Source organism: Trachemys scripta, chromosome 5 (assembly GCF_013100865.1).
Source record: "Trachemys scripta elegans isolate TJP31775 chromosome 5, CAS_Tse_1.0, whole genome shotgun sequence".
NCBI classification, from domain to species: Eukaryota; Metazoa; Chordata; order Testudines; family Emydidae; genus Trachemys; species Trachemys scripta.
In genome coordinates this window covers 81,123,324-81,141,535 of record NC_048302.1, presented here as the reverse complement: position 1 = coordinate 81,141,535, position 18,212 = coordinate 81,123,324, and the positions used below count along the sequence as shown (strand labels likewise).

General features: G+C 37.8%; 1 protein-coding gene across 5 annotated transcripts in view; it reads left to right on the top strand.

Moving 5' to 3' along the window:
• Window positions 1-17,136, top strand: part of FAT1 (FAT atypical cadherin 1) — a 166,145-nt gene extending 149,009 nt beyond the window's left edge. For 2 of the 5 annotated variants that reach the window (XM_034771806.1, XM_034771809.1), the window contains exons 19-29: window positions 2,440-3,241; window positions 4,203-4,334; window positions 4,443-4,606; window positions 5,345-5,807; window positions 6,143-6,296; window positions 6,595-6,705; window positions 8,149-8,783; window positions 9,126-9,263; window positions 11,803-11,862; window positions 14,585-14,620; window positions 15,659-17,136. In XM_034771806.1, the coding sequence (XP_034627697.1) occupies window positions 2,440-3,241; window positions 4,203-4,334; window positions 4,443-4,606; window positions 5,345-5,807; window positions 6,143-6,296; window positions 6,595-6,705; window positions 8,149-8,783; window positions 9,126-9,263; window positions 11,803-11,862; window positions 14,585-14,620; window positions 15,659-16,284 (3,321 nt within the window). In that variant the 3' untranslated portion in view covers window positions 16,285-17,136. Of the gene's footprint in view, window positions 1-2,439; window positions 3,242-4,202; window positions 4,335-4,442; window positions 4,607-5,344; window positions 5,808-6,142; window positions 6,297-6,594; window positions 6,706-8,148; window positions 8,784-9,125; window positions 9,264-9,761; window positions 9,816-11,802; window positions 11,863-14,584; window positions 14,621-15,658 lie in introns of those variants that run through there. The other 3 variants (XM_034771807.1, XM_034771810.1, XM_034771808.1) reach the window with 3 other exon arrangements.
• Window positions 17,137-18,212: the final 1,076 nt, after the last annotated feature.

The window sequence follows — 18,212 nt, the reverse complement described above, 5'->3', positions numbered from 1 at the left end:
TAAATGAAGACTTGGCACACCACTTCTGAAAGGTTGCTGACCCCTGGGTTAGGGGTTTATTACAGGAGTGGATGGGTGAGATTCTGTGGCCTGCGTTGTGCAGGAGGTCAGACTAGACGATCATAATGGTCCCTTCTGACCTTAAAGTCTGTGACTCTAAAAGCATTTGAGGAGCACAGATCTTAAAAACAATCCGTCTGTATACATTCCTGCATTACCTAAGGCTTACAGATTCCCTGGATCTAGAGAAAGACAGAGCTCCTTCTGACTCCTCTGTAGACCTTTTCCCTGTGTCAGTCTGTCCCCCGACAGCCTCTGACAATTGACATTTTTCTGGGGCACCCTATTTTTCTGGGAGCCCAGCAAGGCCGGCTGGAGGGAGGGAGAGGTGGCCAGATCACTCCTACCCCTCTGCCCGTCATAGCCTGCCCACCCAAGTGTCCCCTCCTCCCTATGCCACTGCTGTACCAGTGGGTCCCCAGTATACGTCATTTCGATGTCTGTCACCCTTTTCAAGAACACTACTCCAAGCCGCTGTACCTGAATCAGACCAGGGACTTGATCCTGAATCTCCCACCTCCCAAGTGAGTATTCTAACCTAGCCAGGGAAAGACTATTCTATAGCCTTCGGTGGCTAGGGCACCAAATTAGGCATAGCAGGGTTTTGAACCTGCGTCTTCCATCTCCCGATGAATGCCCTAATCAGTAGGTTCTTCTGAGGTGAGTGTCTCTGGTTTCACAAAAATTTCATCCTGGACCTGAGAAACCGTCCTGATTAAAGCACTGTCTGAACTGATACGTTTCCACAAAAAGTTTCTGGCAAAAATGTTATGGCAAAAAATTCCTAACCAGTTCCATTTAGAATACTATCAATATAATTATTTTAAATATATCCACCTTAGTTACTTCTTTTTTCTACATGCCCCTTTGTTCTTTTTTATTCTTTCTCTTTTCTTCATTCTTACCTCTCCCCCAGATCCAAACTCTGCCCTTTATGTTTAGAACAACCAGTCAGAAATCTAGGCAAACCCAAACATTACATGCGCTTGAGTCCTGTCTCCCTATTTAAACATTTGGGTTACTAAAAGTCAGCTTTCCAGACATAAGCCCATCTTTCTACAATGATTATACAATATTAAAATGGTAAATATTGCACACATGTAATACCTTTTAAAAATCTTATGTTCAGATTTTCATAAATTTGGATTTGTGTATGAAAATATAAAATGATTTTCCTATGCCTATCTTCAAGAGCACTAACCATCTCTAATAGTAATACAATAACTATACAGATTTTTTTAACACAACATATGATTTTCCTGTGCCACTCTGTACCATGTGTCCTATTAGAGTTGTGACAGAACTCTGCTCCAGAGAGGTAATGCAAAGAGAAGAACAACTGAGAAGGGAAGGATGAGAAAAATGGAAGGAAAAGGGTGGGAGGACATTATCTCACTCTCCTATTCTGTTTTTCCTCTCTTTGTATCACAATATGTGTCCTTGTGCCAGAATGGGTTGTGGGTTCACTGGCATGATGCTTAAAAAGTCTTTTGAATTTTGTTGGAGCTACACAGTCTGATACTGTTGAAGATAATTTGTATAGTTATTTGAAGCAAATACCATCACAGGATATTTTTATTCATCACAATGACAAATCATGAAACACAATATAATTAAATATAACTTTCTGCCTTTTCAGTTTAATGTAATGTTTGGCATTTTGCAAATTGGATTTGTTTTAACTGAGATTCTCCCAATGACTGTATGGAGAAGTGTGTGTGTTGGATGTTTATTGCATGAGTCATTGTGACTGTAAGATAGTTCCATGTTTGAAATAAAAAAAATACTTCAAGCGCCATCTGCTGTCTGAAACAAGCTACTGTGCATTTCTTATTTGTTAACACATGTGGAAATGCAAAGAAATCTACTCTTATAAACAGCGTATCTGTTTAATCTTTGAAGATTAAATTTTTTTTAGCTACTTAGTGAATCACTAGGACTTGAAAATTTATTTCAGATCCTTATCTTTTCATATTTGCTGTGATATTATTGCCTGAAAACTATGAATCAGTGGCTAGTATTGTGTAATAATGTGTTTGGAGCTTCACACTGACAACTTTTTTCCCTGTTTTAATAAATAGCAGTGACAGTATTAAAAGGTGTCCTTGGTGCTTTATGAGTTTAAATTGTATTGCACAGATAATAGAAATACATCTATAATTTTGATATGAGCTATTTATGTTGTGGCTGCTAGGTTTTCTATCAAGACCTGTGTTATGTATGAAACTTTAATAATGCTGCATCTTATAAGAAAAATAACTTTTTCTGAAAGCAGCATCTTGCAAGGGTGTTTTACTCTCTACAGTACAGTAAATGTTTCTGTTAAAATCTGATGAGACAAAGCAGAAATTGATTCTTTATTTCTCTATTTTCTAATAGGTGGCAGATAATGGAAAACCTCAGTTGTCATCTTTGACTTACGTTGACATTAGAATTATTGAGGAGAGCATCTATCCCCCAGCAATTCTGCCGCTAGAAATCTTTATTACAGCCTTTGGAGAAGAATATTCAGGTGGTGTCATTGGGAAAATCCATGCAACTGATCAAGATGTTTATGACACTTTAACATACAGTTTGGATCCCAAGATGGAATCCTTATTCTCTGTCTCTAGCACAGGTGGTAAACTGATAGCACATAAAAGGCTAGACATAGGACAGTACCTCCTGAATGTCACTGTTACAGATGGAAAATTTACTACTGCAGCTGACATTACAGTGCACATCAGACAAATCACGCAAGAATTGCTAAACCACAGCATTGCTATACGCTTTGCAAACCTCGCACCTGAAGAATTCATTGGTGACTACTGGCGCAATTTCCAGAGAGCTTTAAGAAATATTTTGGGTGTGAGAAGAAGTGACATACAGATTGTTAGTTTGCAACCCTCTGATCCTCCTTCAAACCTCGATGTACTACTGCTTGTTGAGAAATCTGGTAGTTCTCAACATCCAACCAGAATTCTACTCCAGAAGATAAACTCCTCTGTAGCTGACCTTGAAGAGATCTTAGGTGTCCGGATACTTGACGTTTTCCACAAGCTTTGTGCAGGCTTGGATTGTCCTTGGAAATTTTGTGAAGAAAAAGTGACCGTAGATGAGAATTCCATGTCAACCCACAGCACAGCCAGGCTGAGTTTTGTCACTCCACGTCATCACAGAACAGCAGTTTGTCTTTGCAAAGGTAAGGAAAAGATGTACCCTGAAAATAAATGATATAATTTCAAACAACCAGAGACATTAATGGTACATTCATTTTATAGTCCAAACACTAAAAATATGCTATAGCCACCATTGACACAATTGCACCCTTTCATGCTAAATAAGAGAAGAATAAGGAAATGATTTTGGGGTCGTTCGTGCCCCACATACAGCTGTCCACCTTTTGATAGCTTATCCAGTGTAAAGCCATAAGAGGGTTTTTGGTTTCTAAAGCATTCTACTTATTTGTTTTATAAAAGTGAACATCCCATTCTGCAGCCCTACCTTGCTTCTTGATTGAAGGCTCAGATAGTTGCCTGTCTTTTGACATGCAAGTCCACGCAAAGCACCTTTCTATCTCCCTGGTGCTGCTTAGAATGTTGCTCCACACAACATCTGGACAGTGCCAGGAGCCTTAGCTTCAACTGGCATAGTAAAACATGGCTGCAGAACAGGATGGATCGAGTCAGACCCTCCATGGAAGTAAATGAAGCTATGCTGATTTACACCACGTGAGGATCTGTCCTATGAATCTTTTCTAAAAAATAAAAAAAAAAAAAAAAGGTACAGTATTATTTTCTAAAATAATTAAGGTTTTATAGTAGGTGAGGGATCACATCTTTTGATGGCCTTTCAGAAAAACAAAACAAACAAACAAACAAAACCTCCACTAAAATAATACCTACCTGGATTTACCTTGGTAAGCTGGCACATTTTTATTTCAGAGTTTCTGCTGGCAGGCGCTGAAATCATGACTGTTTAGGAATTCCATAGCTATCGTATATACTTGCTGCCTAGCCTATTTTCTTGTCAGTCACCCAAAATAACTACCACTTTCATTCCAATTGTCTAAAGTTAAGAACTTTGTTTTATATTTTATGTTCAAGGTGGTTTTGCTTTAAATTACCATGCCTGAAAAATAAACCACTTATTCTGTTTTACAGAAGGGAAGTGCCCCCTTGTGAATAATGTGTGTGAAGGAAACCCATGCCCCGAAGGTACTGAATGTATAGCAGATCTTAAGGAAGGAAAGTACACCTGTGTTTGCCATAGTGACAAGCCTGGCCAGTGTCCTGGTGAGATTTTAATTCTGAAATGCTTTGCATAAGTCTGCAGTACTTTGAAAGGGAACTTTGGCTTTAATCTTGTGTTAAATCATTTCATGCCTGTCTGTCTTTTTTAAGCATCAGTTGGTTCGTCGGTGACATTTACTGGGAGCAGCTATGTGAAATATCGTCTCTTGGAAAATGAAAACAAAGAGGAAATGAAGCTCACAATGAGGCTTAGAACATATTCAACCCATGCAGTTGTCATGTATGCCCGAGGAACAGACTATAGTATCTTAGAGGTATATTATAATCTACCATTGCATAAAACTCTACCTCATACTTTGCTTTTACATCAGCCTAATTAAAAGATATTTTTATTACCAGAATTTAAAGATTTAATAATTCCATCATTGCAGAATTTTCATAATGAATATTGCCTTCAAAGTAAAAAACGTATTGTTATTTATCCAGATGACAGCAAACATTTATCAAAAGCTTTTTTTAAATGTGTAATAATTCCTTTTCTTTAATAAAACTGATCCTTCACTCTTGTTACAGCTGATGGTATTTATCTAAAACTATCAACTTTAAAATAAAGATCAGTCTTTTTTAAATATGCTGATATATCATACAGAAATGATATTGAAGATATATTCTCGAAACCGCTCCCAAGTGGGAACACTGAAGGAGGAGACCCTGGTTCTTCAAACATTCTCTAATTAATCTGTTTAACAATCTGTCACATCCTTTACCACAGGAAAAAACAAAGACAAAGTAAAGCACACACATTTTAATTAAGCCAGACAAAGAGCCATATGCGCAATGATTCATCATCATCATGAAATATAACATCAATAAACCTCCTGTATGAACAACATCTAATAATGCTTTGTCATTTCTTTAACATAATTGGAAACCTCTACTGGCATAACTATTTAGCATATTTGCTTAAGGTGATAATGTTAGTTGATTGTCACATTGAGTAAAATAAAAGCTAATGATGTGTGGGTGTTTGTTTTGTTTTTCCCCCTACATAGATTCACCATGGGAGGCTACAGTATAAATTTGACTGTGGCAGTGGTCCTGGCATTGTCTCAGTACAGAGTATTCAGATTAATGATGGTCATTGGCATTCAGTGTCTCTTGAAGTGGATGGAAACTATGCCCGGCTGGTTCTGGACAGGGTGCACACTGCATCTGGTACTGCTCCTGGCACGCTTAGAACACTAAACCTAGATAACTATGTATTTTTTGGTGGACATGTTCGGCAACAAGGTACAAGGCATGGGAGGAGTCCACAGGTCAGCAATGGTTTCAGAGGATGTATGGATTCCATTGTACTTAATAGGCAAGAGCTACCACTAAACAGCAAACCGCGGAATTATGCACATATGGAAGAATCTGTAGATGTATCTCCTGGGTGTTTACTCACTGCTACTGAAGGCTGTTCAAGCAGTCCTTGCCAGAATGGAGGCATATGCAATCCACTGACCAATGGAGGTAGGCTTTATTTATTCTTTTGCTGGTTGTTTTAAGTCACTTATCTAATCCTCTGATCCTGGGCCATAAGTTTTTTCCAAGAGGGGTGTTGAGTGGGTGTGGGTTCTGGAATTGTTTATATTTCTATTAACAAATATTGTCTCCATCCAAGCCATTTTGGGTTCTTTTTTCTATTTGTTTGATTAAAACTTGAGAAGTTAGATTTCCTTTCTCTTCAGAGGAGATATTGACTACCAACCTGCCCTTTCCCCCATCCCACCCCCGTAGGTTTGAAATGGTAGATTCTTTGAATGCACTAAAGGCATGCCTTTCATACAGTGTTTGCTTGACTTTAGGTTATTATTGCAAGTGTGCTGCTTTGTTTATGGGAACCCATTGTGAAGTGAGTGTCAATCCATGTGCCTCCAATCCTTGCCTTTATGGTGGCACTTGTATTTCGGTCAGTGATGATTTTGTCTGCCAGTGCAGAGGACAGTACACTGGTCAGAGGTACGTCTTCATTGTTTGTTATAAAAATGCAAGTCATTACATTCAATGTCTATACTCTTTATATAAATCTATAATGTGTTACTGTAACAAGAATGCCTCTGGAGTCCTACAATATAAATAAGATTCTGTATATCTTCTTCCATCTACTTTATTTAGGGCCTGACCTGTGAGGTCTCGGATACCCTTGTGTCCACTGAAGTCAGTTGAAGTTGATGACACTCAACACTTTACAGGATCAGGGCTGTATTTTGTACCATTTATGGGAAGAAGATAATTTATACATTTTTTCCCTTTCCAGGTGTCAGTTGGGTCCATATTGTAAAGACAACCCTTGCAAAAACAGTGGCAAGTGTATTGATAGTTTGGATGGGCCCGTTTGTGAGTGTGAGGCTGGTTTTCGTGGAGAAAGGTTAGTAGCTTCGTACATCTGGTTACATTTACAGTTTTAGCAACATTACTTTTATTAGCACATAACTGAATTAGTACAAACACAAGAACATTTAGCATGGGCCGGAACCCTTAGAATTTTGTAACAATGAAAATTCAAATTTTGCAGGAAGATTCTGTCACTCAGATTAATTATGCTTAGTATGTCCCACCCTTAATAGTTCTAAAATAGGTGCTTACCTTGTATGCACAATGTTTATATCTTACTCAAATGCACATTAGAGATGTATCTGGATTCCTTCATGACAAAGACTGTCCAGAATATTAAACCTTCAAAGCTCTCATAGTAGTACATCACAATGCAAACAACATAAATTTGGAAGCTGTATTCCTTGCACATTTGATCATTGGAACCACACTGTCTTAAGAGAAAAGCGTTTCTTTTAGGGCTGTCTTTTCCATATCAGCTGGTGTGGAATTTATAGACCTAATTTCCCTTTCTGAAGGAAAGACTCATCAGTATGTTAATATTTTCAGTTTGTATATTTGTAAATAAGGAAGCACTCATATTTTTGTGTCAGGATCAAAAGAGGCAGTCTTGTCCTAATCTGTTTTTAATCAACTATTGCCGTAATGGAAAATTGAAAATGTCATTTGCAGTTCATTCTGTAAACTGCAATGTTTTGTCCTTATTCACATTGTTTCACAGTTGTTTCTGAGCAAAGTGCTCAAACATAATTCTTCAGCAGCTTGGCAGCAAAAAGCATTAGAACTTCCCTATCACACCTCAAGCATGGGTGCTTCTGCTATTTGCAGTATAAGGTGCTGCTCAGCATAAATAAGGATGGCCAAATCTTGCCCTAATAAAATTGTTTGTGTCAAGATGAAAAACCACAGATAAGGAGGCATGAAGCTTACAACTGAAGCTCCAGCTTCTCCAGTGGGATTCACTTATACAGAAGCCTGTACCCGAGTGGAATTCACATCAGTAGATCCCATTATGGGATATGGGTTTAGGGACTCTAGTTTGGACATAGACAAACCAGTTCAGTTAATATTGTTGATGGTACAAGGTTGAAATGGTGAAGAAAGTTTGGTGTTTCAGCCTTGTCATCTTTGAAATGCTTATATTTTAGGAAAGTGTAAAATGGATGTCACTTAGCAATGAGAAATTTATGCTTGACCCCCTAGATGCTGTGGTAACATTTATGTGCCCTCCACACTTGAAGAGTTAACAACCCCTTTTTTATTTTGGGGGAAACAGCAGTGAAAAAACACAGGTAAAAATAGTATCTGTACTCCCCAGATCAGAAAACAATAAATAATAAAATAGCAAATTGTACAGCAAAATGTAAATTCTGTATATTAAAAAACAAAACAAATCTGCAACTGCTGAGTACTAGGAGTTTCATGTAGTATTAGTTAATTAGCATCAACATTCACTATTATTTCTCTGCTCTGGCAGGTGCCTGACTGATGTTGATGAATGTACAGAAAACCCATGTCTCAATGGTGCCCTTTGTGAGAACACACATGGCTCATATCACTGCAATTGTAGCCATGGATTTGGAGGAAAATATTGTGCAGAGATTGTTCTCAATAAATACGTTTCAACATCTTGGAACATTAGCTTAGCAGAAGTAATCGGAATTATTGTTTTCATAGCGGGAATCTTCTTATTAGTTGGGATTTTTGTTTTCTGCCGCAAACTGATCAGTAGAAAGAAGAAACACCAGCCAGAGTCAGAAGATAAACACCTGGGAACAACAACAACAACTTTCTTGCAAAGACCATATTTTGATTCAAAACTGAATAAGAACATTTACTCAGATATCCCACCCCAGGTGCCTGTTCGTCCCATTTCTTATACTCCAAGCATTCCAAGTGACTCCAGGAACAATCTTGACAGGAATTCTTTTGAGGGGTCGACCATCCCAGAGCATCCGGAGTTTAGTACCTTTAACCCAGATTCTGTACATGGCCACCGAAAGGCAGTGGCTGTCTGCAGTGTGGCACCTAACTTGCCTCCGCCACCTCCATCTAACTCTCCTTCAGACAGTGACTCAATTCAGAAACCTAGCTGGGATTTTGACTATGACAGTAAGCAATCATCTTTTGTTAAAATATATTTGTGGTACAACTATATTTAGAATTCAGAGTTTGAGTCTATAGTACTAATATAGGGCTATGAGTTTATGGATGTGTTTTACACAAAAAAAAAATATTGAGTCCATTAGATTTTATTGTAAACAGCAAGACACGAGATACATCACATACGAGGAACAGTATACACAGATATATTTTACTGGCGGTGGGAGTTGCCTCTTGCTCGGAGGTTTTGTCACAAATACTTTCAGACTCCTTGGGGGCATTAATTTTTATGAAGAATGTTCAATCCATAGTACATTAATTTTTTGACATTACATTTCTTTTTGCTTTCAGCTAAAGTAGTAGATCTTGATCCTTGCCTTTCAAAGAAGCCTCTGGAGGAAAAGGCCTCTCATCCTTACAGCACTAGAGAAAGTATGTCTGAGGTCCAGTCCCTTAGCTCCTTCCAGTCAGAGTCATGCGATGACAATGGTATGTAATGCCTAATCATTCTTTTCTATTGCTCACGCGCATTTGTTTCCCTCCCTGCCTATCACCCCATATAGATGTGTATATAGTTACCTATATCCATACATAGATTTTATATATATATGTGTATATATATGTAATATATGATATTTTTATTTACATACTCTATAGGTTAGTTCCTGAAGGCTACTTAAACCTGTAAAATTAAATAAGTGTTTCAGCTATATTACATTTCATGTTAAATACTGTATCCTGACAAAATATTTATTCCACTGTAAAGTACTAACAACGACAGATTCAGTATTAGGTGTTTGGTGGTGGTAGGAGGTACAAAAGTTTCTTGATATATGTAATCATTGGTTACAAGTTTATCCAGGTCCTCTTTATAAAAAAAATTAGCCTCTGCACAAGTGTAGTTTTAGCTTTGACATTCAGCTTTCAGTAAAACTTTTTGGTGTTACAGTTTCATTTGTTTCCTTTTTTTTCTTGCTGCGGCCTCAGCTCCCATATGGATCAGATCAGTACTGAGTGAGAGCAGAGTTTAAGGGACTGCTTGTAAGTTGGATTATATTAGTAATGAAGGAAGTTGTGCAAAAGGGATTTTACTGTAGAAGTATAGTAGTAATTATCTGGCTTTTGTCATGATCAGATATGAATATATACAAAACGTCCGTGTATCAAAAACATACCAATACATAAAACAAGAATATTATTCTATAATCAGTGTAAATAGTATTTTGATGGTGACTCTGGGAACTTAATTTTCAGTCTTTGCTTTTTACTAATTGGGAAGCTTTCATTCAATTTTATTTTCATTCTAATTACAGACACCTTTTGCTTTTATATGAACACATCATTTTCATTTACAAAGTTTCAAGGTTAAGGAAAATGATTGAACACAGTTTTCTAAATGGATAGTAACCTTACCTGTGTTAATAAATCCAAAATGATTAAATTAAGATGTCTGTTTATGTATCTACTTGAGCTTCCTTAATTACTTAGGAACAAAGTAAATTCTACTTCTCACCAAAGTAGAATGATGTTGTCTTTTTATTAGTGTGAAGTTACATGTGTATTAGTGGTGTACATAAGAGCTCATCAGAATAAAATGATACCCAGTCTATTGGCAAAATGTTGAGACATATATAAGCAGGTGGGTTTTTTTAAAACTTCTGTTTTCATTAAAAAGCAAGCTGCTGTTATATTAATAGCACTTCTTCACCTCATAATCTCCAAATATCTTTGCCCGGATTTTAAATCACATATTGATGGGAAAGTGAACGGATAAAGATAGATGTGAAAAGTACCATATGTCACGTTATATCCTACCTGGAGCAATGAAGGCAATGAAAATGTAGTTATAGGGGAGAGACTAACCTTTAATCCGCTTTAAACCACTGAGGCACACAAAACTCTCATTGGCTTCAGTGGGAGTTCTAGACATGAAGCAATGGCAAGTTTGGACCCTCATTTAGAACAGTTTTGGCCAGAATGGTAATCAGTCACTTTTCTTTCTTCCCTCCTCCCCCTTTAAAGGAGCCAGATATCAATTTTAACTTTAATGCAAGAAATTTCTTTTAATACCATATCCCAAAACAGCCAGCTTTAGCATCACAGCAGTGCTTCTTTCATGCCATTTTGGTAGCTAGAGAATGTCACTCAGCTCTTCTGCTGGACATTGGGTCAGAAAGGTGCCCATGAAACCAAATCCGCTCTCAAATATGTACATGCAATTGCTAGTCATTTCAGTAATAATGTGTATATGAGGTAGAATCTGACTTTGCAAGAGTACTACTTTTTTCTCCTGTTCCTTTTCCCCTCCCTAGACAGAGAGCACACACACACAAACAGTCTAGTAAACTTTTTGTTTTCATTTGTATTCATTTTGTTTGTTTGTTTTTAAGTAGAATAGCCTTGTGACACTGATTTGGCATAGCAAGTGCTAAGGCCTTTGAAATTCAGCTATGCACGAGACGACTTAGCTTACTAGTGCGGCTTATATTACTATAAAAACTAGTTATTATAAAAACACATTGCTCAGGTAACTATGTAGATACTTGGTATTTTCCTTATTCGTTCTCTTTTATATCCTCACTAGTATTTTCAATCCCATTTCATTGGAAGATTTCCCAACCATTTTTGGTTTTAAAGTGGAAAATATATATATGAGCCCTAGTTTAATACCTTTAACCTCCCCATTGGTGTCCTTGAGAAAAGTCCATTTTATAATCTTTCTAGAGTAAGTACCACAGTTAAAGTCATTTGGTGACAAAACATTTCAGAAATTCCTATCTAACCAAAAAACCCTGTGCTTGTGCATACATTATTTGGGTTTCGGGACTAGTTATGGTATCAAGTTGCCATTATACAGAAGACTAAATTAAAGACTATATATATAATTTCATATTACGTTGTTATTTGTTAAGGTAGTAAAGCACTGAAAACTTATTTTTATTGTTATGTCTTTATATACATGTATGCTGTTTACATTGATACTAACTATAGGTTTGTTTTAATTTGCTCCTTCCATACCATTTACAAGCTTCCATAGTGACTGTAATACACCTTGTCAATGCTGTTGTTGACTCGGTGGAAAAAGAAGGTATATATGTGTTTTCACTTTTTTATTTACTGCTTTGGCAGAATATTGCATGTTTTTGTCTTGTAGTAATGTGGTAGTAAAGTAGACGGGCAACTATGAAATGTTGTTTACTGCTCAGAAAATGTGTGTATTTTTAGTAGCGTCTGTTTTCCTGTTTTTGTGTGTATTCTCAGTACAGATATATAAAATGTATGGACAATTTTTCAAATGTGAGTGCCTAAATTTATGCACCTAACAAAATTTGGCCTGTTGTTTGGAGGTGCCTCCTCTCCACAAATACCTGTGCAGCATGCCAGGCACAATCCTAGTCCTTATAGTCTTGTTGCACAAGGCTCTAGCATGTAGACAGGGTGGGGAGAGAGTGCTGCCATGGGCTAGTTGTCCTTCAAAACTGCGCAACAGAGCTGGGCCAGCAATGAGGGGAGTTGGCACACGTTGCATCAAGTAAAGGGAAGCGGTGGGGCTCGTGCATTCCGGCTGGCATTTTGCCTGCCTTAGGCACAATGGGCTTGATTCAAAGCCCTTTGAAATCAGTGAGAATCAACCCACTGACATCAGTGGTCTTTGGATCTGGGCCAGCGCACAACCCCTACTCTCATCCTCACACACAAACACAACTTTCAATAATGTAATTATTTACACTCCATCATCTCCAGAAGATACAAAACATTGCCAATGAGTCTGTCCCACTTTTTGATAATATTGAGAATCTGTAACACAAAGACTGCTTTCCTTATAAAATTATATGCTCAAAATATTGACTGTGGATCAAATCCCAGGCCCTTGCTTTGTGGCTGCAGAGGTCCCCCTACCTGCAAACCCAAGGTATTTCTGGTGTCTGAGCTGGATAATCAAGGTAGGGACTAGATAGTCAAGTCCATGCAGGAGTGCATACACTGTGAACTGCATGGAATCCCATTCCAGACCAGTTGCCTTCAGCAGGCCAGAGGAAGGGTGAGGGCAAAGGATCCAATGCAATGAAAATAATCCATTCCTTCCCATCCCCTTCATGGATCTGCAGAGGCTGATTCAGGCATTGGGCTGAAATAGACTCCAGGGATCACCTACTGAGAAAAAGTGTATTCCTGCCCCTCTGAATAATCTGTATTCCTTAATTAGAAAGGATGTATTACACTTTCCTAAAAAGGATTTAGCAATTAAAACCTTGTTCAGAGTGAAGCCACCTCTAGAATATAAAATTGTTTATTGTAGCTGTGGCTTCCATTTGAATTACTGCCCTATAAAAACTAAGTATTATGTAGGATTTAGAGTAAATATATAAACAGAAGGGCAAGTAGATTAAAGCACAGACTTCCCCTTCTAATTACAAGTGCCAGGAAAACATTTCACTAGTATACTTTTCTAGTGCTTGATCAAAGGTTTTCAAATTACAGTGTATTCCATTTATAATGGGCAGAGTTGTGAGAGTGGGTGGGAAGAAACCTTTGAAAGAATTAGACTAATGCAATTTTCTGTGGTTCTAATGGTTAGAAAGGAGAAAAAAATGATGTTTGTGGGATTTTTATTGGGAGTTACAAGTGATCTGAACAGTAGCCAAGTATCAAGATAAGATGGAGAGATGCAGACATTTAGTATCTTTAAAACAATTCTTCAGAGACTCAAGTTTTTTTATTTTTAATCATTTAATATTTTACCTGGGTTGATATTTAAACTACCCTGAAGCTTTACCAAACACCCTGCAATTTTACATCTTCTGTATGCATTTAGTGGTAGACTTATGCTTAAAAAAAACCCCAGAGCTCTGTTTATTGTAAGAAGAATTACACCTCTATCCCGATATAATGCAACCTGGTATAACACGAATTCAGATATAACGTGGTAAAGCAGTGCTCCAGGGGAGCGGGGCTGCGCACTCCGGCAGATCAAACCAAGTTCGATATAACGCGGTTTCACCTATAATGCAGTAAGATTTTTTGGCTCCCGAGGACAGCGTTATGTCAAGGTAGAGGTGTGTATATATAAAACCATGCAGAACAAAGAAGCAATTATCAGGCCAAATCCTGCCACCCTTATTCAGTCAAAACTCCCAAAAATTACTTTACTGGTAGTTTTGCCTAAGCAAGGACTGATTTTTGCCTCTGCTCAGCAATATCTTGAGAAGTTTCTAAATTTGTATTTATTCTCTCTTTCCCCATGTTCTCATAATCCATGTGCCTAAAGAAGGCGCTCCAGCCCTTCTAGATTCAACAGGACAGGAAGCAAATTTTGCCCTCTGTTACCCCAGTATGTAACTCAGGGTAGGTCTACATGGCAATTATAAACCTGCGGCTGGCCCGAGCCAGCTGACTCGGGCTCATGGGGCTTGGGCTTAAGGGGCTGTTTAATTGCGGTGTAGATGACTGGGCTTGGGCTGGAGCCTGGTTTCTAGGACCCTGCAATGTGGGAGGCTTCCAGAGCTTGGTCTGCAGCCAATGTCCAAACACCAACATCGCAAAGCAATTAAACAGCCCCTTTGTCTGAGCCCCGCAAGCCCAAGTCAGCTGACACAAGCCGGCCACAGAAGTCTTTGCAGTGTAGACATGCCCTTAATGGCAGATTTACCCTCCCCAATATTATAATAGAGAAAAGTAAGGGAGCATAGCATGTCCATCAGAAGCATCATGCTGTATAGCTGTTATTTGTATGCCTTCACATTAGTTTACCTATTTGATTCCTAATTCAAGTCTTTTCTCCTTTTTTCTTCTCACTTTGCCATCTAAAGAGTCTTTTGCTGTTCCTGACCTCAGCAATTCAAGAGGTGACTTCTGCATGCAGTTGTTCATTGATATTCACTTAACTCTTTGTTAATATTTGGATTTTAATACTGACTTACCTTCAGTTGTTTGCTGTGTATTTGTTTGCAATAATTACTGTTTATTTGCTAGACTTCACATCTTATTTAGATCCTGTAACATTTTTCCTTTTTAGTGCCCATCTGAAAAGTAAAAAGGCATTAAACTGAGTGGTGTTTTCCACCACTGATACTAGTTTGGCTTCCAGTCTCTAATGGAGCATTTTATACTTACTCAAAAAAAAAGCTTACAAACAGGGAGCAGTTCTGTTATTTATGCATGATAAATTTAATCTTGTGATTTTTGTTTTTGTTTGAATGCAAATGTCTTTACTAATAGAGATGAAAAGGTTTTACAAATATGTTTAATAATTATATGCTGCAGGATTCCATTACTGAAGTAGTCATAGAATTGAAGGACAGTAATTAGTGGAATCAGTATGTTAATCTTAAGTAGAATGGTAAAGTTACTTTAAGAATTTTATATACTTTACCAAACATAGATTACTACTCTTAGTAGGAAGCACAAGGTTTATATATTCTAAATATATATATATTCATAGGAAAAAAGACCACTGATATCAGTGTAATCAGTAACTACACAACAAGTGTCGATCCATAGGAATTTAGATTCCTCAGGGAGGCTGTTCACGTTATTTTTTACCAAAAGAATGATTGTATTCCATTGTTTGTGTCAGCACATCCCATAGGTGAACTGCAGCGCCTCCCACTTTTGGTGAGATGACCAAAATATTAAAACTCCAAATTTGGACAAAATAATAAAATGTTTAATGCATGGCATACCAGAAAGTTGTTTTGTGTTAAATGTCTTTGTGAAACCGGGAGCAGATTGCTCCAGAAGTAATTAACATAAGTTATGTCCTTATTACTAGTGGTCATGTTGTCTTCAATACAATGTGTTGATTTTCCAGTACAAGTGTACTTTGAGGGCAAAACACTAATACAACTTTTTTTTTTTTTTTTTAAACCCACTTCACACCGCAGGTTATCATTGGGATACATCAGATTGGATGCCAAGTGTTGAACTGCCCGGTATTCAGGAATACCCGAATTATGAGGTGGTTGAAGAGCCAGCTCCCCTTTACACAGATCCAAATGCCATAGATACAGATTACTATCCTGGAGGCTATGACATAGAAAGTGATTTCCCACCTCCACCTGATGACTTTCCTGCACCCGATGAGCTCCCGCCATTACCACCAGAATACAGTGACCAGTTTGAATCCATACAGCCACCCAGAGACATGCCGGCGGTGGGCAGCTTGGGTTCTTCTACAAGAAGCAGGCAGAGGTTCAACCTTAATCAGTACCTTCCCCATCACTACCCAGCAGATATGTCAGAACCTCAGAACACAACCAGTGGAGTCAACAGTAATTATAGAGAACCTTATGCTTCTTACACTTTAGGGTACAATAGAGACTTCGAAGCACCCACTGTAGACAACATGTCCCTGTCTGTGTACACTTCCACGGCTTCGTGCTCCGATGTGTCAGCATGCTGTGAAATGGGGTCTGAGGTAATGATGAGTGACTATGAGAGTGGAGATGACAGCCACTTTGAAGATGTGACAATTCCTCCACTTGATTCTCAACAACATACAGAAGTCTGACACTCACACTCAACAAAAGTGCCTAGGCTTGAATGAATTTTAAGGATTCTCGAAGAGCTTTTTTTTTTTTTCTTGGCAGCAGTGCTTGAATGCGTTTGTTTAGTGAGCTAAAACTGGCATGGCTGCACTGGATCATGCAGCTCATTTCAACATATTAGCCTATTTCCATTTCCTGACCTACTGTAATTGGACAGATCAAAGGTTTCCATTGGCTGTGCCATTTCTGAAAGTGTTTTTTGTACTTACTTTGTGTGTTAAATTTAAAACAAACAAACAAACCACATACCACTTCACCATGTTAGCATGATACATGTATTTATATAGTTCTAATGCAAATTAATTTTCTCCAATCTTTTTTGTAAATTTTATGTACAGTTTTGATTTTAATAGTTTTAACTAGATTTTGTAGATATTTTGTGAATTTGTTTTCCACTGAATCTAGTGGTGTTAGTGTGCCATTAAACTAGAACCCTGACTATTATTATAATCAGGGCTTCACTGTATGTATTTTTTTTCCCCCACTGAGGTTTGGCATTTCATTATAAGGATTTCAGCATGTTCATGCGATTCCAGCTGTACATAGGTTAGACGAGATCTGATATTTTCTGGGTCAGATATATGGAAATGTCTTAAATGGGTTGCTGTATTTTAGAATTGTAAACATTTTTCCCTTCTTGGAAAGTGTGTTGGGGACCCTCTGCATACCTGTTTAGAACCAAAACCACCATGACACAGTTTTTATAGTGTCTGTATATTTGTGATGCAATGGTCTTGTAAAGGTTTTTACTGAAAACTACCATTAGCTAGTCTTTCTTACTGACAATAAATTATTAATAAAATACTTTAGCTTTCCTCTGTGTATCTGTTATGTATTATACAAAAAAAGACAAGGCATTCAGTGCAGCTTTTTTGAAATCTCTCTTTATTTTGTACTGTATAACATTGGCTCCAAGCAACACATTTTCCTTCTTCAAAAATCAAACTGCAGTTATGTTAGATGCCCACTAGATGGGAGTGTGCAACTACTTAATGTTTTTGTTTTGCTTTTTTAAAGAAATCTGGCTAGTATGAATAAATATAGGTACAAAACTTAAGTGGCCTTCTCGCTAGTTCACATTTTCTTTTAAAAACAGATTTGAATTAATTGAATTACCAAATGTCTAAATTGTGAAGCATTTAAAACCACAGCAAAAATCCATATAAAAAGCAATCTTCCAAAGCAAAGTATTTTTCACAAGCAACTTTTTTCCTGTATCATACATGCAACTTCTTACAAGTGTTGCCCAAAGAGTGCATCAACTTTTTTGTTGTTTTGTTTTCTTTCCTGCTAATTTACTTCCATTGTTTGAAGTTCCAGTGTTATTTCCTGCAGACCCTGCGGTGCTAAGCACTGTGTTACTGAAGAAAAAAATCTACTACTGAAGTATTCATTATTGCATCATAGTTGGCTCAAAATATTTGACTTTGATAAATATAAAATTTCTGCAAGGAAGGAAATGTGCCATGGTAGAACCAGCTACCTTGTTTGTACTTATTTATTTATTGCTCTGTGTTTGTTTATAGGACTAGAAAGGAGTTTGAAAAACAGAAGGGCCAGTTTTTTCTGGGTACAGAATAGGTGCACAGGTAGGGAGAGGAAGCAAGATGCTTTTCTTCCCCTGTCCCTTGCACAAGGAACCTTCCCTCCATGTACCACTAGGGGCTCAATCCACATTTAAGAAGGTGGCGAAGGGGCTGGGCCAAAGTGCCCTGCTCTGGTCCTGGCCTAGTGAACAGAGGGAAGTTGGCTGCACCATCCCCACAGATGATATGCCTGCACATTCCCCTGTGTGCCAGTGAGCACTGGGACAGTGCAGCTCCATACCTTTGTCAACATGAGCTAGTAACTGCTGTCAGAAATAATACCACTCACTGACAAATGTATAAAA